The 21,740-nt window shown below is 47.5% G+C and overlaps 1 protein-coding gene and 1 pseudogene across 1 annotated transcript; both read right to left on the bottom strand.

Moving 5' to 3' along the window:
- Positions 1-3,345: 3,345 nt before the first annotated feature.
- On the bottom strand, positions 3,346-15,891 carry LOC129007608 (arginine/serine-rich protein PNISR-like). The gene is given in 4 exon segments (XM_063670610.1): positions 3,346-3,383; positions 3,515-3,977; positions 4,062-4,148; positions 15,859-15,891. Coding segments are annotated over 4 exon segments (621 nt in total).
- A 939-nt stretch (positions 15,892-16,830) lies between these two features.
- Positions 16,831-21,351, bottom strand: LOC129007607 (putative uncharacterized protein DDB_G0291608; annotated as a pseudogene).
- Between the last annotated feature and the right edge of the window lie 389 nt (positions 21,352-21,740).

The following is a 21,740-nucleotide window of genomic DNA, read 5'->3' as shown; positions in this document are numbered from 1 at the left end:
GTGCAGCTCAGGCAGTCACACCTGCTCGCCTTCCACTCACCTCCTGCTGTGCAGCCTGGTTCCTAACAGGCCATGAACTGTGGCCTGAGGGTTGGGGACCCCTGCTCTAGGTCACCGGGTCCTTCCATGGCTCTAACCCCCACCCACCTGGAGGCTGTGGAAAGGGCCTGAGTAGGTGGAGAGCAGAGATGTCATCAGATTAATTTTTCTTTCTGGGAATGCAGGTGACCTCCGCTGTAACTCACCATCGCCTGTATAGTTAATTACTCAATGTTGGTCTTCATTCTGTTGTCCTCAGCGCTTCCTGCCTTGCCTGTTGCTGCCTCACTCCTTTAACTGGAATAAATCCCAATTGTGTAGGGTCCGTATAACTTTCCCAGAGTTCCAGGTGCTGTTGTCTTAGATTTCTGCCATTTTGGAGGCTGTCTTTCTGTTTTCTTCTATTTGAAGGACCTTTTGTCGCCATATTCGTGGATCATGTTTTGGTTTTGTCTACTTTTTGGAGAAATTGATCCCCTATCTTTGGGTTTATGACCTCTTTGAGGAGCATCTAGGAGCAGCTAGCTATGAGCACCCTCCTCAGCCCAGACAGCCACGGCAGACTGGCCAGGGATTTGCAGAAGCGGCAACGTTGATTCAGCCTTTGGAGTTCTGTCACCAAACCACCAGGGGCTCGGTCCTCAGCATTCTGCATTCATTCTTTCCTGGAGCATGTTACGCTCTTTGGGGCTAAACTTTCAGATCTTCCTGTGGGTCATGGTGCATTTCTCTGGCCTTTGAATCTGCTTTCTGCTCCATTTATTAAAGGCTCCACTGCTTACATCAATGCTGCGGCTTTCCTGTGCTCCCCGTCCGCCGGCCTCTCTCTGGCTGATTCCACGGCTTTGTGCTTTAGCCACACTGTGAGCATCTCACGCCCTTCTTGGATGCCAGCAATCCAAGTCCCAGCCACCTCCGTTCTGCCCCTCACTCTTCCTAATCACTGACTCGAACTGTAATGACCTCTGGTGCTCATTTATTCCCCGAGGCTTCCGCTCTTCCTTTTAAAACTTACTCTATAGGCCAGACGCAGAGGCTCAAGCCTGTAATCCCAGCACTTAGGAAGGCCAAGGTGGGCGGATCACTTGAGGTCAGGAGTTTGAGAACAGCCTGGCCAACGTGGTGAAACCCCGTCTCTACTAAAAAAGCAAAAATTAGTGGGGTGTGGTGGCACGTGCCTGTAATACCAGCTACTTGGGAGGCTGAGGCAGGAGAATCGGTTGAACCTGGGAGGCGGAGGTTGCAGTGAGCTGAGATCACATCATTGCACTCCAGCCTGGGCGAAAGAGCAAAACTCTGTCTCAAAAAATAAACAAATAAACGAAATAAAACTTACTCTATAATTTTACTATCTCAACTGAGAGCCCAATTAAAGTTAGTATGCCATATTTGTAATTTGCTGCCATATTTGTTATTATTTGCTGCATAACTCAACCATTTGCAGGAAATCTACTTTTGTCTCCTGGATGACAATTTCGCTTAGAAAGGTTTGCCTCCTTCCTCTCCTCCTCCTTTCGTTTTTTAAGGTTTGTTTTCATAGCTGTTACAGAATCTCACATTACCTCTCTTGGGTTTGGCCAATCCTGTCTGGATCTTCTACCTATGTTGAAACAAAATGGGATGCTCCTGGTTCCCTTTACCCAGCACCTGAGGGCGGAGCTGCCAAGCTCTGGCGAGCGCCTGGGGTGCGTGATGGTCTGCTCACGTCCAGTGCAGCCTCGCGCGGGGCTGATGGGGGACGGCTTTGTTAGGATGCTTGGGCTCTGTGCTCACAATCCAGGTCTTATGAAATGTCCCCATCCCAGCCTCACCGCACCCAGTCGGGAGGCGTGAACTGTTGCCACACAGGGCTGCATCCTCTGACCCAGTGTGTTCCCTAGGAAGAGGGCATTTTCAGCACAGCAGGCACATCCCTCTCTGTGGGTTTCTCTCAGTCCCCTGCCCCCGCAGCCCTCATTAGCAATGGGAACTACAGAACCTATAACCCCTCTCTCACCTCTTCCAGACAAGACAAGGCTTTTATCCCAAGCTTGAAAGACATTCTTTTTTTTTTTTTTTTTGAGGCAGAGTCTCACTCTGTTGCCCAGGCTGGAGTGCAGTGGCGCAATCTCGGCTCACTGCAAGCTCCGCCTCCCGGGCTCATGCCATTCTCCTGTCTCAGCCTTCCGAGTAGCTGGGACTACAGGCGTCCGCCACCATGTCTGGCTAATTTTTTTTGTATTTTTAGTAGAGAAGGAGTTTCACCATGTTAGCAAGGATGGTCTCAATCTCCTGACCTCGTGATCCGCCTGCCTCAGCCTCCCAAAGTGCTGGGATTACAGGCATGAGCCACCGCACCCGGCTAAAAGACATTCACTTTTACACCATCTAATAATGTTGGCGAGGCCAAAAATGACAATTAAGACAAAGTGAGAATGGCTTTTAAAAACGTCAGAAATTAAACTCAAGTACACGCCTGTGGAAAAACAAAGTACACTGTTTGAACACAAGGGATTTGTTCTCTCAATATCCAAATAACTTTTAAAGCAGTAATGAGAAGTCAAAAAAGTATAAATTTTTTTTTTTTTTTGAGACGGAGTCTTGCTCTGTCGCCCAGGCTGGAGGGCAGTAGCATGATCTCGGCTCACTGCAGGCTCCACCTCCCAGGTTCACACCATTCTCCTGCCTCAGCCTCCTGAGTAGCTGGGACTACAGGCGCCCACCACCATGCCCGGCTAATTTTTTGTACTTTTAGTAGAGATGGGTTTTCACCATATTAGCCAGGATGGTCTCGATCTCCTGACCTCGTGATCTGCCCGCCTTGGTCTCCCAAAGTGCTGGGATTATAGGCGTGAACCACCGTGCCATGCCAATAAAAAAGTATATAATTTATATTGGAGTAAAAGAATCACCCTCACTAATAGTTAATTGAAGAGATTAACAACAGGATGATAAATGAGATCCCCCATCCACCCATGAAATTCCTGACATTTTTAACATAAACAATACTCACCATGTGAGGCTGTGTAAGCAGCAACCAGGAGTCCTGAGCACCCCACGACCTGAGGCCGATGGAGGACAGATTCACTGCCATGCACCGATGTGTTAAGACAGAACCAAGATACAACATTGGTTCCTCAATTAGCCTCTTTAATTATATGGATGAAAGCTTAGTTTTTTAAAAATTCTCTTTACACAAAGATCACAGTTTCAAAGAAAAATATAGTGCCATAGGTGGGAAGAAAAGATGGGAAGAAAACAACCAAAATGATCTTTGTGGAAAACCTATCCTCTGCCAGTCACATGAGGAAAACAGAAGGCAGGTGATCAGTTCAGTACAAGGTCCAGTTCCAAGGAGGAAGTGGCTACATTTAGAAACATAAGCAGGTGGGTGTTGGATCAGGCCAATGAGAACCCGAAGTCCAGCAAACAAATAATCACATACCCAGAAAGTGCTGGGAATGATGGAGTGACCGAGGTCTCAGAGCAACCCTACCCAGGGATATAACGGGGTCCAGGCTCAGGTGGCTCCACACCTGCACCTCCCTCTCACCTGCTCCTCTACCTGCTCCACCCTCAATCCACCAGAACCATGCTCTGCTGTGGCTGCTCTGGAGTCTGCGGCTCCAGCTCTGGGGGCTGTGGCTCTGGCTGTGGGGGCTGTGGCTCCAGCTGCTGTGTGCCCGTCTGCTGCTGCAAACCCGTGTGCTGCTGTGTGCCAGCCTGTTCCTGCACCAGCTGTGGCTCCTGTGGGGGCTCCAAGGGGGGCTGTGGGTCCTGTGGAGGCTCCAAGGGGGGCTGTGGCTCCTGTGGGGTCTCCAAAGGGGGCTGTGGCTCTGGTGGCTGCTCCCAGTGCAGCTGCTATAAGCCCTGCTGCTGCTCTTCAGGCTGTGGATCATCCTGCTCCCAGTCCAGCTGCTGCAAGCCCTACTGCTGCCAGTCCAGCTGCTGTAAGCCCTGTTGCTGTTCCTCAGGCTGTGGGTCATCCTGCTGCCAGTCCAGCTACTGTAAGCCCTGTTGCTGTTCCTCAGGCTGTGGGTCATCCTGCTGCCAGTCCAGTTGCTTCAAGCCCTGCTGCTCCCAGTCTAGCTGCTGTGTCCCCGTGTGCTGCCAGTGTAAGATCTGAGGCTCTGGACTCAGGCCTCATGTGAGTCCTGCTAATCCTGTCTTCCGAAGCTGTGACCTGTCCTTCATTGTTGAGCCCCAAATCATTGCTCAGGGTCCATTCCCCGCTGTAGAATGATGCCATATCTGGCTGCCTTTTCCTAAGGAGAGTCCACCCTAATTAATGTCCATTGTCTCTCCTGACAAATTCTCTTCCCAAGTCAACTGCAATTGCAGCTGAATCACCCCTCACCCGCTAAACTCGCCTTTGCTTGTCTTTTCAGAGGCCTGAGCTCCTGCACCCACTTGCAGTCCTGTCTTTTCCAGCTGGAGCAGCTGGGCATGAGTGTCCCACCTGCAACAAGGTGGGCGTTTAAGAGGTTTCCTTGGAGTGGCTTTGCATGTCCAACACTCTGCTGTATCTTTTTTTTCTTTTTTTTTTTTTTTGAGACAGAGTCTCGCACTGTCGCCCAGGCTGGAGTGCAGTGGCGCGATCTCTGCTCACTGCAAGCTCCATTTCCCGGGTTCACTCCATTCTCCTGCCTCAGCCTCCTAAGTAGCTGGGACTACAGGCACCCGCCACCGCTCCCAGCTAATTTTTTTTTTATTATTATTAGTAGAGACGGGGTTTCACCGTGTTAACCAGGATCACACTGCTTTATCTTAAACAGAAAGTTGCAAACTGATAAAAATACCATGCCGACAAACTGAAACACATATCTTGCTGATTTCTCTGTTGTTCGGCGTCATTACTATGGCTATGGCTATAGTTTTCTTATTCTTGTTGTATTTCGGACTGCGTGGGTCTGCTGGTGATGTTGGTGGAAGGTGCTAGGATGGGGCTGGCTGTCTCCCCTGCCTCTCGTCTCCTTCCTGGCTGACCCCTCTTTTCTCAGAACCCCTCTCTTCCTAGGTCTTTCCAGCTATTGATCTGATGGAGACAGGACTGTTCCTCAGGCTAGGGTGACAGGAGCAGAAGATTCTGCTGAAAACTACAGGGGGTCGGGTGGGGGGCGGGTGCGGTGGCTCACACTTGTAATCCCAGCACTTTGGGAGGCCAAGGGGGGCGGATCACCTGAGGTCAAGAGTTCGAGACCAATGTAGCCAACATTGTGAAACCCCTACTCTGCTAAAAATACAAAATTAGCCAGGTGTTGTGGTGTGGGCCTATAATCCCAGTTACTCAGGAGACTGAGGCAGGAGAATCGCTTGAACCCAGGAGGTGGAGGTTGCAGTGAGCCTTGCACCACTGCACTCCAGCCTAGGTGATAGAGCAAGACTCTGTCTCAAAAAAAAAAAAAGGAAACTCCCGAGTTCAGACTTGCCTCCTTTCCCTGGTCCAGGCCTCTGCCATCTTCCTTTGGGAAGTTTTTGTAACCAACTTACTCTGATTGTCCTTGCTGTTAGACAGCCTGTTACCTCTGTAAATAAACATATTTCTAAACTATTCTCACTGCGATTCCTTTTTCCCAGCTTCCATCAGGGGGAAATCCCTAAGTCTTAATCAGTATGGCCAGAGACACTGAGAATGAAAACACAGCCATTATTATGCTGCGTTCGACGACTGTTGTGCACCCAGCCTCTTGCTCCAAGAAACTCTCGCATGTCCACTGGTTGAAGGAAGCATGTTCAACTCGTACATCTCCACTTACAGTGTTTCCCTTGTTTGTTCCAATCTTCATAGGAAATTGTCAGAAAGAGAAAACACAATGGCTGTTTCCAAACTCAGGGCCTTGGGGGACACCACTCTGAAGTCTCTCTTGTTATCCCCCAACCCCAACAACGTTCTTTCAAAATTCCTTTTTTTTTTTTTTTGAGACAGAGTTTCACTCTTGTTGCCCACTCTGAAGTGCAATGGCACGATCTCCGCTCACCGCAACCTCCGCCTCCCGGGTTCAAGCAATTCTCCTGCCTCAGCCTCCCGGGTAGCTGGGATCACAGGCATATGCCACCATGCCTGGCTCATCTTGTATTTTTAGTAGAGACAGGGTTTCTCCATGTTGGTCAGGTTGATCTCGAACTCCCGACCTCAGGTGATCTGCCTGCCTTGGCCTCTCAAAGTGCTGGGAATACAGGTGTGAGCCACAGCATCCAGCCCTTTCAAGATTCTTAAAAGGTAATATTGGCCGGGTGCAGTGGCTCATGCCTATAATCCCAGCACTTTGAGAGGCCAAGGCAGGCGGATCATTTGAGATTAGGAGTTCGAGACCTGCCTGGTCAACAGGGTGAAACCCTGTCTCTACTAAAAATATAAAAATTAGCCAAGTGTGGTGGCACGTGCTTGTAATCTCGGCTACTTGGGAGGCTGAGGCAGGAGAATGGCTTGAACCTGGGAGGTGGAGGTTGCAGTGAGTTGAGATTGCGCCACTGCACTCCAGCCTGGGCGACAGAGCAAGACTCTGTCAAAAAAAAAAAAAAAAAAAAAAGAGAGACAGTACTAATAGAGTTGAATTATTTCAAGTTATTTGGAAATACAGCAATTTATTGGTAGGATATGTCCACAGAAAGAACACAAAAATAAAATTCCTAAGCTGTTTTTAGTAGTCGTGGTGGTGGCGGTGATAGTGTGGTTGTTTTTCCGCTGTGAATGCTGTATGGAAAAAGCAAATGCATAATTAGGGTGGTATCAGAACTAGAATTTTTGGTGTGGGACAGATGAGGTTAAGTAAAAACCTTGTCATCCTGAATTTGAATTAGACATATCGATATGAAATTATGATGTATTTTATCCAAATTAAAATAGTTTCCTCCTCCACTGAAAGACTTAGAAACAATGAGGCATCCTGTAGCAGTGAACACTCCTAGCACCAAGGCTGTTGTCTTCAAATGCTATTTATTGGATCCACATAGAATCTGGCTTCTCTGGTGAAATGGGCTAGAAGTGAACAAGATAAATCTAGAACATCTTGTTATCCCAGAAAGCAGAGATGATAACTAAGACTAATGCAGTCACGTCAAAAGAACTAAAGAGTCGGCTGGGCAAGGTGGCTCACACCTGTAATCCCAGCACTTTGGGAGGCTGAGGCAAGTGGATCACTTGAGGTCAGGAGTTCAAGACTAGCCTGACCAACATGGTGAAAACCTGACTCTACTAAATGCAAAAAATTAGCCGGATGTGGTGATGCATGCCTGTAATCTCAGCTACTTGGGCTTGGGAGGCTGAGGCAGGAGAATCCTTTGAATCTGGGAGGCAGAGATTGCAGTGAGCTGAGGTGGCGCCATTGCACTCCAGCCTGAGCAACAAGAGCAAAACTCCGTCTCAAAAAAAAAAAAAAAGTAAGAGTCAAACCTGGAGAAACTCTGTATAGACAGACTTGGAACAATCTGAACACCAATTTCTTAACTGGACTGATACACATCAAATAAGTTTAAACTAGGAGTGAGTAATCATACACACACACATACATACACAAATAATAATAGAGATACTATGCAAACTGTAAAACTTAGTTACCTTTAGAGGATTCTAGGAATCAAGTCATTATTTCAAAGATGACTAAATAAAGGAAAATAATCAGGCACTTATTCTATCTCTGATAGACAAACTCTATCTGATGGTAACCAAAAAATTAGAGGAAGTATTCCAGTTTATAAATAAAGAAGAAATTGTAGAATTAGAAACTCACCATTTTGTAACCCCTGATGAAATAATGTGGCTATCAAATTTACTGCATGCAGCCAAATCACTCCTTAGAGAAAAATTTATAGCCTTAAATGCATATGTTAGAGTAAAAATAAGAAAAAAGCTTAAGCTCATTTAGCCAAAAACCTATCTATAGGACTGGCAGCGTTGCCACGCAGAGCCCAGAATGGGGTGGTAATTAGGGTATTTATAGGCATCCTGGTTCTCCTCTCCTCCTGGGAACAGGTTGGATGGCAGGTGGTAGGGTGGCCCTTCCACGAGCCCTCTCTGAGTCAGGTGTGGCCATGTGATTTGCTTGAGTTAGTGGGAAGAAGTTTGAAGCACCTGCTGCAGTTTTCTGCATTCTCTGTTTCTTCTGCCACCATGAGCACTAACGTTCCAAGCAGTGGCTGCTGCTTCCGACTGAGTCCCAGAGTGACGAAGCACAGAGCAGAGTCACCAGCTGACGTGCAGTGGCCTGCGATGGGAACAGGAAGTAAGCCTGTGTCATGTGAAGTCACTGAAACGTGGGGGTGGCTTGTGTTGGCAGCGTAATTGGTCTATCCTGGTTGACCCAGAAACCTACCAGAACAAAAACATAGCATTGTGGCCCTGGTTTATTGGTCAGGGGGTGGGTGCAAAGGAAAGTTATCGGAGGCGAGAAAGGTAGTTATTATGTATTTGGTAAGACTGTCCCAGATCGTGTATCCCTGAGGGAAGAGTTCAGAAAACGCAATGCCACTCCCGCGTGGGTCGTTGTGGCTGCATTTATCAAAGCATTACAAGAACAGGGTGAGCTCGAAAGAACCGGCTGATTTGCCAGCCAGGAGGAAAGTTCTAGAAGGCATGGAGAAACCTGGGGAGCTACAGAGTTCTCATTTCTGCCTGGTAAATGATAAGATTTAGAAGGCCTTTGAGTAGCAAAGGACAATTAAAGCTCAAATGAAAGGAATCCTTTTTTTTTTTTTTTTTTTTGAGACGGAGTCTCACTCTGTTGCCCAAGCTGGAGTGCAGTGGCGCGATCTTGGCTCACTGCAAGCTCTGCCTCCCGGGTTCACACCATTCTCCTACCTCAGCCTCCCGAGTAGCTGGGACTACAGGCGCCCACCACCATGCCTGGCTAATTTTTTTTTTTTTTTTTTTTTTGTATTTTTAGTAGAGACAGGGTTTCACCGTGTTAGCCAGGATGGTCTCGATCTCCTGACCTCATGATCCGCCTGCCTCAGCCTCCCAAAGTCCTGGGATTACAGGCGTGAGCCACCGCGCCCGGCTGAAAGGAACCCTTTTTAAGGGTACACTTTGATGAGGTTCCATGAGGGCGGACCACACCGCAGGTAGGGAGTTGGTAGCTGCTTCCAGCCTGGCCAGTGGGGCGGGAGGGGCTGCTGTGGGGTCAGTGGGTCCAGAAGAAGACGCTGGAAACTTCTCCCCGCATGGCTCACTTGGCATTCTCTTTGCTTGGCCTGTGGCTCCCGTGGGTAAATTCATGTCTTGCTGTGTGATGAAGAGGTTTCTGCAGGGAAGAGGGGGAGGTGTTTGGCCCAGGCAGGACCAGTGACCTGCAGATCAAAGACGGCCTCACTACCACAGTAATGGGTACCAGAGAAAAGCCTGCTGCCGGCCATCCACTGAAAACAGGCCCAACAGAACCAATGCTGTCCGTGCTTGGGGTGTGGGGGTTAGAACAGAAAGCGAAAGAAAACCAAACCCTTCCTTAATAATGAACAGATGACACATGATTGTTAGCAAGATTTAGGACATAGCTGTAACTCTCCATGAAATCAACAAAGAAAAAAATCACGTCTTGGATATTTTATGCATAATTTTTTGATAAAATCATAGGATTGCCTGCTGCAACATCCTTCATTTCACAGTTGCCCGTTACAGAATGACGCTGAAGGGAGTCACGTTGCAAAAGCAACTGAGCTCCTTCTCATCCTTCACTAACGCCTCTCTTCGAGGTCAACTCACCCCTTGGGAAGCCCCTATCTTGTCTCCTTGGCCAGCTTCTCTTTCAGGGTGAACTGCCTGATCTTCACTGCGGTGGCCTTGCCTGGCCCCCAGCAGAGGTTCTCCAATGTCACTGCGGTGGCCTTGCCTGGCCCCCAGCAGAGGTTCTCCAATGTCACTGCGGTGGCCTTGCCTGGCCCCCAGCAGAGGTTCTCCAATGTCACTGCGGTGGCCTTGCCTGGCCCCCAGCAGAGGTTCTCCAATGTCACTGCGGTGGCCTTGCCTGGCCCCCAGCAGAGGTTCTCCAATGTCACTGCGGTGGCCTTGCCTGGCCCCCAGCAGAGGTTCTCCAATGTCACTGCGGTGGCCTTGCCTGGCCCCCAGCAGAGGTTCTCCAATGTCACTTTCACCGACATCACAGAATCCTACATTTCTTTTTTTTGCAAGCGTTGCAATTTTCTTAAAATTTGCACTGTAAATACGACTGTGGAAAATGTACTTAAGAGAGCTGGTTCTGCAAAGACAGGGAAGAGATTTGGGAGAGGGTGTGTGGGAATAAGTGATATTGTTAAGTAAATGAGCTGCTTGAGTGGAGGACACTTTTAGTAGTGGTCAGCTTGGCCCCATCTATGCTAAAAATACAAAAAAGAAAAAATTAGCCGGGTGTGGTGGTGGGTGCCTGTAGTCCCAGCTACTCGGGAGGCTGAGGCAGGAGAATGGCGTGAACCCAGGAGGTGGAGCTTGCAGTGAGCCGAGATCGTGACACTGCACTCCAGCCTGGGTGACAGAGTGAGACTCCATCTCAAAAAAAAAAGAAGCGGTCAGCTTGAGCTTGGCTCACTCCTGTAATCCCAGTACTTTGGGAGGTTAAGGAAGAAGGAACACTTGAGCTCAGGAGATCAAGACCAGCCTGAGTGAGACCCTGTCTCTGCAGAAAAATGAAAGAATTAGCTGGGCATGGTGGTGCACACCTGCAGTCCCAGCTAATGGGGAGGCTGAGGTGGAAGGATCTCTTGAGCCTGGGAGGTTGAGGCTGCAGTGAGTTATAATTACACTGCTACACTCCAGCCTGGGTGACAGAGTGAGACCCTGTCTCAAATAAATAAATAAATAAATGACATTGTCAGCTTTTTTACTTGTTTGTGATTATTTTCTTTTTTACCTTCGTCTTCTTGTTTTTAATAGAGATACAGTCTCACTGTGTTGTCCAGGCTGGTCTCGAACTCTTGGGCAAAAGGGATCCTCCTGCCTCAGTCCCTCGAGTAGCTGGTACTACAGGCATGCACCACTGCAGCTAGTGAATATTTTCAAGACCTGATGGTCCCCCCCCACCCAAGGAATCTTGGCTAATGAGTGAAGAAAGACCCTGTATGGAGCCTAGAGAAGCTGGCTGTGTGTGGAGTGGTCACCGAGGGACCATCTTAGCATGAATCTCTGGTCAGAGTGATCAGGGAACCAGACTCAGTCTGGAAACAAGCAGGCGACACCTTCAGCTTACAGACAGCAGATTGTGGAGCTGCTCAGCTTCCATAATTGCAGGGTCCAATTCTTCATAATCATCTATGTATCTATCTATGTATCTATGTATCTATGTATCTATCTACGTATCTATCTATGTATCTATCTATGTATCTATGTATCTATCAATCATCTATGTATCTCTGTATCCATGTATGTATGTATGTACCTATCTATCTATATATCTATGTATCATCTATGTATGTATGTATCTATGTATCTATGTATCCATCTATGTATATATGTATGTATCTATGTATTTATGTATCCATCTATGTATGTATATATGTATGTATGTATCTAGCTGGCTAACTATGTATCTATGTATCTATGTATCCGTGTATGTATCCATGTATGTATCTATGTATCTATCTATCTATCTACCTATGTAGGGACAGATCCAGCCCAGTGCAGAGCCCTGGCTTCCTTTCTGTGCCACCAGCCACTCCACTTCAGTCTTCATTGCTTAATTCTCCTCCTCCAGGCCCTGAGCACTGGGCAATGCCAGGTTCAGCCGGGGGGTCTCTTTCTCACCTGCGACCTCCTCCATGTCTTTCACAACACCTTCCCCTCTAGCTTCCACACTCACAGGCCCAGGTGCCTGCTTCTCATTGACATCTGGCCTTTCAAACTAAGCACATCCTGGACTGAACTCCTCCTCTTGCCCCTGGAACCAGTGCCTTCCCAGCCTTCCCCATTATGGTTCACAGCAGCTCCATCCTTCCCAGGGCTCAGGATAGAAGCCTGGGCATCCTCTCCACGCCTCTTCCACCCTCCACATCGAATCCAACAGCAAATCTCCAAGGTTCTACCTTGGAAATGTGTTTGGAATCTGATTCACTAGTTGCCTAATTGGTGATTTATCCATTGACCACCTTCACTGCCGCCACCTGATATTGACAGCACCTTCCACATTCCAGCTACTCTCCCACACACTTCATAAACATGACTCCCTGAGTATCTGTGAGGTATGCACTCTTTTTTCAATTTAACTTTTTATATTTGGGTGATTGTAGATTCACCTGCAGTTACTCATAAGAAGTTACTCGTAAGAAGTTACTCATAAGAATTTACTCATAAGAAGACACAAAGGGGATCTCATGTACCTTTTCCCATGTCCCCTCTGATAGCATCTGGAATGCATGTAACATAACAACACAGTGATATTGACCTTGGCACGGTCACAATACAGATCATTTCTCTTGCAAGGACCCCGTGCGTTGCCCTGATGCAGCCCTCCCATTTCCCTCCTGTTCTCCATTTGTGTAATTTTGTCATTTCGAGAATGTTCCATGAATGGAAACACACAGTGTGTAACCTTTTGAGACTGGCTTTTCCTACCCAGCACGATTCTCTGGAGATTCATCCGGGTCATCGAGCATCTGTCATCTCTGCCATTTCATGGCTGGGACATGTCCCCTGGCACGGGTGGACCAGTGTGTTTCCCCTTCACCCATCAAGGGACACATGGGTGTCTCCAGCATTTGGTGATCATGAATAAACCTCCTATTAACATTTGTGGACAGGTTTTCTGTGTGCACATGTCTCTGGGATAAATGCCCAGGAGTGAGATTGCTGTGTTGAATGGTGGTTGTGTGATTAGTTTTTTTCATAAGCTGCCAACCTGTCTTCCAGAGTGGCTGTACCATTTTGCATTCCCACCATCAACATACAAGCGGCACAGCTTCTCTGCCTTTTGCCAGCATTTGGTGTTGCTGCTATTTTTTGTTAAGCCGTTCTCACAGGGGCATCATGATATCGCATTACTGGTTAGTTTGTCTTTCTTAAAGTCTAAGGATGTCAAACTTCCTCTCACATCCTTATTTGCCACCTATACGTCCTCTTCAGAGAATTGTCTCTTCAAGTCTTTTGCCCATTTTTGGATCAGATTGTTTTTGTTTGTTGTGTATGATTTGCTGATGTGTTTTGAGAGTTCTTTACATAGTCTAGATTTGTATATTCCAGTCCTTTTTCAGATATGTGGTTTGTAAATATTTTGGTTGGGGTGCAAAATTATTTTATTTATTATTTATTTACTATTATTTTTAGGCAGGTTCTCACTTTGTTGCCCAGGCTGGAGTGCAGTGATGCAATCATAGCTCACTGTCCCTTTGATGTCCCAGGCCCAAGTGATCTTCCCACCTCAGCCTCCCAAGTAGCTGGGACCACAGGTGCACATCAGCACGACTATTTTTTTTTTTTTTTTTTTTTGGAGAGATGGGGTCTCCCTAAGTTGCCTAGACTGGTCTCAAATTCCTGGACTCAAGTGATCCTCCTGCTTTGGCCTCTCACAGTGTTGGGATTACAGGTGTGAGCCACCATGCACAGCCAAAATTCTTAATATACTGCTGAATTCTATCATGAATAGTATATTTTTCTTTTCCTCTGCCACAGCAACTGGCTGCCTGGGTTATGGACTAAGAGGCAGAGCCCCAGGTGTCTTGTGGTGGTGGGAGGTGTGGGCTGACTTAGCTACTGAGATCTTGGTGTGGTTTGTTGCTGCAGCACAACCCAGGCCATCCTGACTGACACTGGTTAACTGAGGGACTGGAAAAGAAAAAGTGCCGAGAAAGGCAGTTTCCACATGAATATACAAAAATCTATACTGCATTAGTCAGGGTTCTCCAGAGACACAGAACCAGTGGGAGATAGGTACGTAGGTAGATTAGACAGATAGATAGATGCATACATACATAGATAATAGATAGATGCATAGATACATAGATGAATAGATAGATACAAAGATAGATAATAGACATAGATACATAGATGGATATATATATATAGATACATAGATGATAGATAGATACATAGACACATAGATACATACATAGGTAGATACATACATAGATAAATAGGTAAATGATAGGTAGATAGCTACATAGATAGATACATAGTTAGATAGCTACATAGATAGATACATAGTTAGATAGCTACATAGATAGATAGATTGATACATGCATACATAGATATGCAGATAGATACATGGATACATAGATAGATACAAAGATAGATAAATAGATACATAGATGGATAGATACATATATAGATACATAGATGATAGACACATGCATAGACACATAGATACATAGATAGATAGCTACATAGATAGATAGATACATACATACATACATACATACATACATACGTACACACAGAGAGAGATACATAGATACATAAATGATTATGAAGAATTGGCCCGTGCGATTCTGGAGGCTGAGCAGCTCCATGATCTGCTGTCTGAGAGCTGAAGACCTAGGAAAGCCGGCGGGGTCATTCAGTTCAAGTCCAAAGGCCCGAGAACCAGGGAGCTGACGGTGTGAGTGTAAGTCCGAGGGCAGGAGACCAATGTCCCAGCTGGAGCCGTCAGGCAGAAAGGGACTTCCCCCACCTTTTGATCTATTCTGGCCCTCAGTGGATCAGAGGAAGCCACCCACACTGGGGAGGGCGTCTGCTTTCCTGAGTCCACTGATCCCAATGCTCGTCTCTTCCAGAAACCGCCCTCACCAACCACCAAGAGATAACATTCAGACGAATATCCGGGCACCCTGTGATCCAGCCAAATTGACACATAAAATTAACCATCACATATACCTGATTAAAGATTTTAAAACAGATGACAAAAGTTTTCAACTTTTACAGAAAAATATATCATGATCTCAGAGAAGTATTTCCTAAATAAGGCCCCAAATACTCTAATTATAAAGGAAGAGATGGATGAATTGATAAGTTAAAATTAAACACTCAAGGATTCTCATTTAACAAGGGAAGCCCTTGCGAGAATGAAAAGATGAACCAAGGAGGATCTTGCAACATAAAAGCTGACCACGGCTCAGCATTTGAAAACACAAAGAGCTCACACCAATTAGCAAGCAAAGAAAACAACTAAACAGAGGAACCAACTCACAGACCTCAGCAGGCATTTTAGAAAAGAGGAAAGACAGGCCGGGCGCAGTGGCTCACGCTTGTAATCCCAGCACTTTCGGAGGCCGAGATGGGCTGATCACGAGGTCAGGAGATCGAGACCACAGTGAAACCCCGTCTCTACTAAAAATACAAAAAAAAAAAAATTAGCTAGGCATGGTGGCTGGTGCCTGTAGTCCCAGCTACTCAGAGAGGCTGAGGCAGGAGAATGGCATGAACCCGGGAGGCGGAGCTTCCAGTGAGCCGAGATCGTGCCACTGCACTCCAGCCTGGGTGACAGAGCGAGACTCCCATCTCAGAAAAAAAAAAAAAAAAAAGAAAGAAAAGAAAAGAGGAAAGACAAAGTCTTAGTGGGTGCAGTTACCTTTGTGCCTACGGGCTTCGTAGGCTGGTGATGAAGGTGGGGGCTGGAGTGAGGAAGCATTTCCCAGTCTTAGAACTCCAGCTTCAGCCTTCAGCCTTCTCCAATTGCCCACATGGCACAGGGGCTCTCTCCAGGGTCTTTCCCCTGCCTCGGTTATCTATTGCAATAGCAACAGGTTTTTTGGTATTTGAGATGATCAAGTTGGTTCTAAAATTTAGCTGGAGAAGTAAAGGAATTGGAAACAAACAAAACAATCTTTAAAAAGAGGAATGAAGTTGGAGTCTCACAATACTTAACTTCAAAACCTCCCATAATGTCACAGTGATGCTGTGTTTGCATTAGGAAGCAGCATACAGACCTGCGGAGCGGGACACGGGAACAAACTCGCCATAGTGTCGGCTGATTCTCACTAAAAACACCAGTTATTTCAGTGGGATAAGCATGGTTTGTTTGTTTGTTTATTTATTTATTTATTTATTTATTTTTATCGAGACAGAGTCTCACTCTGTCACCCAGGCTGGAATGCAGTGCTGCAATCTCGGCTCCCTGCAACCTCTACCTCCCGGGTTAAAGCGATTCTCCTGCCTCAGTCCCCTGAGTAGCTGGGATTACAGGCGCCCCCCACCATGTCCAGCTAATTTTTGTATTTTTAGTAGAGACAGGGTTTTGCCATGTTGGCCAGGCTGGTCTTGCACTCCTGACCTCAGGTGATCTGCCCTCCTTGGCCTCCCAAAGTGCTGGGATTCCAGGCGTGAGCCACTGCGCCTGGCCAGGATGGTCTTTTTATCAAATGCTGCTTAAACAATTGGATGAAAATGTGAAAAAATGGATCTCAACTCCTACCTCACATTACACACAAAAATTATCTTGAGATCCATCATGGAACTAAATACAGAAACCAAAACTCTAATGCTTCTAGAGGAAATGCTAGGAAAAAGGGTTTTCAAAGAGGTCACAAGAAAGCACTAGCTGTCAAAACAAATGTTAAATTGGACTTCAAAATCAGAAGCATTTCCATATAAAAAGAAGTTCAGATAATAATAAGGCAAGTCAAATACTAGAAAATTATATATAATACATATATTCTACATATATATTATATACACACATATGCACATGTATATGAAAAATATATGTAAATATATATGCATACATATGACAAAGCACTTCACATATACATTCTTGATATAGAATTTATGAAGAGTTCCAACAACTCAATAACAAAAAGACAAAAAAAACACAATAAAATAGGCAAATAATTTTAGCAAAACTTTTTAACAAGAAAGATGTGCAAATGTCCAATAAGTGCAAGAAAGGATCCTCGCGAACATTAGTCATCAGAGAAACACAGGTCAAAATCCACACCAGGTGCGATTTTACACCCATCTGATGCCTCACATTTGAAAAGCCGCTGGCCGGTACTGACAGGCCTGGGGCAGCGGACACTCTCAGGCATTGCTGGGGAGGGGGAAAGCAGCATGAACATTTGGAAAGCTGTCTGTTTCTTAGCAAGTTAAGCATACACTACTCTATGGTTTCACAAGGCCAGTCCTCAATATTTGACCAAAAAATTAAAACTAAAAACATGAATACGGAAGGACTGGAAGGCATGTTTATGTGTTATTCATCATCGCCCCAAACTGCAAACAATTCAAATGTCTACGAACGTGAGAATGGGGGAACACAGTGGAGAATATTTTTACATGGAATAAGGGGGGACACCACCCCTCATATTGTCTTATGCCCAATTTCTGTCTCCAAAGAAAAAAGAAGTAAAAACTAAATCCATAGGCAGACAGCCTGGCACCACACCCTGGGCCTGGTAGTTAAAGATCGACCCCTGACCTAATCGGTTATATTATCTATAGATTACAGACATTGTATGGAAAAGCATTGTGAAAATCCCTGTCCTGTCCTGTTCCGTTCTGATTACCAGTGCATGCAGCCCCCAGTCACGTACCCACTGCTTGCTCAATTGATCACGACCCTCTCACACAGACCCCCTTAGAGTTGTGAGCCCTTAAAAGGGACAGGAATTGCTCACTTGGGGAGCTCGGTTTTTGGAGACATGAGTCTGCCGATGCCCCCAGCTGAATAAAGCCCTTTCCTTCTACAATTCGGTGTCTGAGGGGTTCTTGTCTGCACCTCGCCCTGCTACAGAAACACTACGCGGTGATTAAAAAAGAAGAAGAAGGCCAGGCGTGGTGGTTCATGCCTGTAATCCCAGCACATTGGGAGACTGAGGCAGGTGGATCGCTTGAGCCCAGGAGGTCGAGGCTGCAGTGAGCCATGAACGCACCACTCTGCACTCCAGCCTGGGTGACAGAGCAAGACCCTGTCTCAAAAAAAAAAAAAAAAGAAGAGCAAATCATTGACACACAGAATAACATCGTGAGGGAAAGAAACCAGAGTACATTTTTAATGATTTCATTTTTGCAACATTCAACAACAGGCACAACTGGTCAGCAGAGCTGTGCCTGGAGCAATGAACAGGAAGGGAAGGCGGCGAAAGGGAACCTTCTGGGGGTGAAGCAGTTGGTCATGGTTGGGGTGATGAGCACACGAGTACATATTTAGCGGAACTCATGGAACTGTACACTCAAAATATGTGCAGAGCCCAGGAGACCAAGGCTGCAGTGAGCTAGGATCGCACCACTGCCCTCCAGCCTGGGCGACAGAATGAGAACCCATCTCAAAAAAAAAAAAAAAAAATTGCAGCCCGAGCCTGGTGGCTCATACCTGTAATCCCAACACTTTCGGGAGGCCAAGGCAGGTGGATCACCTGAGGTCAGGAGTTCGAGACCAGCCTGGCGAACATAGCGAAACCCCGTCTCTACTAAAAATACAAAATTAGCTGGGTGTGGTGGCAGGTGCCTGTAATCCCAGCTACTTGGGAGGCTGAGGCAGGAGAATTGCTTGAACTCGAGAGGCAGAGGTTGTAGTGAGCTGATATCGCACCACTGCACTCCAGCCTGGGCGACAGAGTGAGACTCAGAAAAAAAAATTTTTTTCACTGCATGTAAATTTTACCTTAATAAAAAATTAAAATTTGGCTGGGTGCAGTGGCTCACACTTGTAATCCCAGCACTTTGGGAGACTGAGGCGGGTGGTTCACCTGAGCTCAGGAGTTCAAGACCAGCCTGCCCAACATGGTGAAATTCTGTCTCCACTAAAAATACAAAAAAATTAGCCTGGCCTGGTGGTGGGCGCCTATAATCCCAGCTACTGGGGAGGCTGAGGCAGGAAAATTGTTTGAACCCAGGAGGCAGAGATTGCAGTGAGCCGAGATAGCATCACTGCACTTCAGCCCTGGTGACAAGCAATACTCCTTCTCAAAAAAAAAAAAATTAAAATTAATCTTTTAGAAAATAAAAGTGTATTAGAGAGGGTGGCTAATCAAAAATTTTGTAGCCTTCAAGAAGAATAAACTTGAAGAATATCCATTGATTTGTGGAATTTTTACAAAGAATTAATTGAGGAAAACTCAAAAGTATTAGAAAGGGTCTTGTTTCTCTGTTCCCTCTGTGAGCCCAGCTTGCCTGACGGGAATGGGGGTCTAATCTGTGTCTGGAGGAGTGAGCCAAACCACAGGAGGAAGAGGTAAGAAAGACAAAGGAGAACCAAAGCCACACTCAAATCCATGCTCTTCAAAACTTTGTTTTACAAATTTGACAAAATATTTATACTGGAAGTTTTTAAGTGGTGGAACCTATAGACAGCCTTTTCTTTCAGCTTATTTTTTTAATTTTTTTTTTATTTTATTTTATTTTTTATAAAATGACCATCCTTGATATAAACACCAATGCCAGGGGGTGGAGGGTCTGCATCAGTGAACCAAGGACAATGAGCACCAAGGACAATGGTCCACCTGCTGGCCAAGCCACCACTGCCTCCCAGGCTCCTGGGACACCTGCTGGAGAGGGAGCCCAGTGTCTTCTAACAAAGGGAAACACCTATGAGGAAGAAGCCAAATTTAGAAATCAAGGAAAGGAGAGCTTGGCTTGAGCTGATGGCGGCTCATGGGATTGTGAAGAGATTAAAAATAACACTTGTGCATGTGAAATAGCAGAAACAACAACAGAAGTATTCATGTGTTCAGTATAAACACCTGGGCAGGAATATAAAGAGCCCAGGCTCAGGGAGCTCCACACCTGCACACCTCCCTCTCACCTGCTCCTCTACCTGTTCCACCCTCAACCCACCAGAACCATGGGCTGCTGTGGCTGCTCTGGAGGCTGCGGCTCTGGCTGTGGGGGCTGTGGCTCCGGCTGTGGGGGCTGCGGCTCCGGCTGCGGGGGTTGCGGCTCCAGCTGTGGGGGCTGTGGCTCTGGCTGTGGGGGCTGTGGCTCTGGCTGTGGGGGCTGTGGCTCTGGCTGTGGGGACTGTGGCTCTAGCTGTTTTGTGCCTGTCTGCTGCTGCAAGCCCGTGTGCTGCTGCGTGCCAGCCTGTTCCTGCTCCAGCTGTGGCTCCTGTGGGGGCTCCAAGGGGGGCTGTGGCTCCTGTGGGGGCTCCAAGGGGGGCTGTGGCTCTTGCGGGGGCTACAAGGGGGGCTGTGGTTCCTGTGGAGGCTCCAAGGGGGGCTGTGGCTCTTGCGGGGGCTGCAAGGGGGGCTGTGGTTCCTGTGGAGGCTCCAAGGGGGGCTGTGGCTCCTGTGGGGGCTCCAAAGGGGGCTGTGGCTCCAGCTGCTGTGTGCCCGTCTGCTCCTCCTCCAGCTGTGGCTCCTGTGGGGGCTCCAAGGGGGTCTGTGGATTTTGTGGGGGCTCCAAGGGGGGCTGTGGTTCTTGTGGCTGCTCCCAGTGCAGCTGCTATAAGCCCTGCTGCTGCTCCTCAGGCTGTGGGTCATCCTGCTGCCAGTCCAGCTGCTGCAAGCCCTGCTGTTCCCAGTCCAGCTGCTGTAAGCCCTGCGGCTGCTTTTCAGGCTGTAGGCCATCCTGCTGCCAGTCCAGCTGCTGCAAGCCCTGCTGCTCCCAGTCCAGCTGCTGTGTCCCGATTTGCTGCCAGTGCAAGATCTGAGGCTCTGCCCACAAACCTCAGTGGGTCCTACAGATCTGGGCTCTCCAGGAATGACTGGAGCTGTGTCCTGAATTCCTGAAGCACGTCTCTGAATGTGTCCTCCTCTGGACTAAGACAGCCTAGTGTCCAGGGCTCAGTACTCAGCCACTCAGCCTCTGAGGTCATGAGGGCTTCTGGCCTGCTGGATCCTGCCCATCAATTATCCCGGAATCCCCTCTTCCTTTCCTGACCTCACCACTTCAACCTTCTCAGGGCTTCAAGATCCCACATCCCTGGGCCCCTCCTGTGAGCCTGCTGGAAACACGCTGAAACTGGAATCCTCTGACCAGCTGCTGCCTCTCCCCGGTCCCTGCAACCTCATGGCTCCTCCACCCTTCATCTTCATCCTGCCTGAGCTGCCAGAGCTCCGATTGCTTTTAGAGTTGACCTAGAGGACTCAGAATTATTAGAGTCCCCAGGATCCTCTCCTGAGGAGGAGGGGTGCCCAGTCTCCTCTTCTACCTCCTGGTTTCTTTCCCCAGGGTTTTGCCTTGTAAGTGCCCAGGCTGGATCTTCTAAATAAAAACGATCTGCACCTCCCACGAGTTTGCATTGTGATTCTTTTGTTTCAACTTCTGTGTGATTAGAGAAATGTACACTTTTCACAGAGTTGCACTCCCAGGCATTTGGGAACCCCCCGTTCCCTGCTGTGTGAGTTTGCTAGGGCTGCCCCACGAACCATGTGGCTTAAGCAACGGGAGTGGATTGTCTCACAGTCTGGAGGCCAGAATCCACCGTCCAGGTGCCTCAGGGCCGGGTCCTCCTGAGGCCTCCCTCCATGGCTTACAGATGCCGCCATCCCTATATCCTCACGTGCTCGTCCCTCTGTGTGTGTCTGTGTCCTCATCTCTTTGTTTAAGGACACAGATTAGATTAGGGCCCACCCTACTCCATTAGGTCCATGTTTTAACTAATCATCCCTGTAAAGACCTATCTTCAAATAAGGTGCCATTCTGAGATACTGTGTTGAGGACTCCAACATATGAACCAGGGGGCACAACTCAGCCGTGGCATCCACTTGGCTTGGGGCGTCACCATCTTTCCCATCTTCCAGGACACAGAATCGGGAGGCCCCTTGGGCTTCTCTCCCCCACAAGTCGCCAAATCCTGCAGCATCTCCTAGAAGGCTTCCTACAGACATCTATTTCCTGCCTCCTTGTGGCACCTCCCTACACAGACTTCTGCTTC

The sequence above is a fragment of the Pongo pygmaeus genome, chromosome 9 (assembly GCF_028885625.2).
Source record: "Pongo pygmaeus isolate AG05252 chromosome 9, NHGRI_mPonPyg2-v2.0_pri, whole genome shotgun sequence".
Classification (NCBI taxonomy): Eukaryota; Metazoa; Chordata; class Mammalia; order Primates; family Hominidae; genus Pongo; species Pongo pygmaeus.
This window is presented reverse-complemented; position numbering and strand designations above follow the sequence as displayed.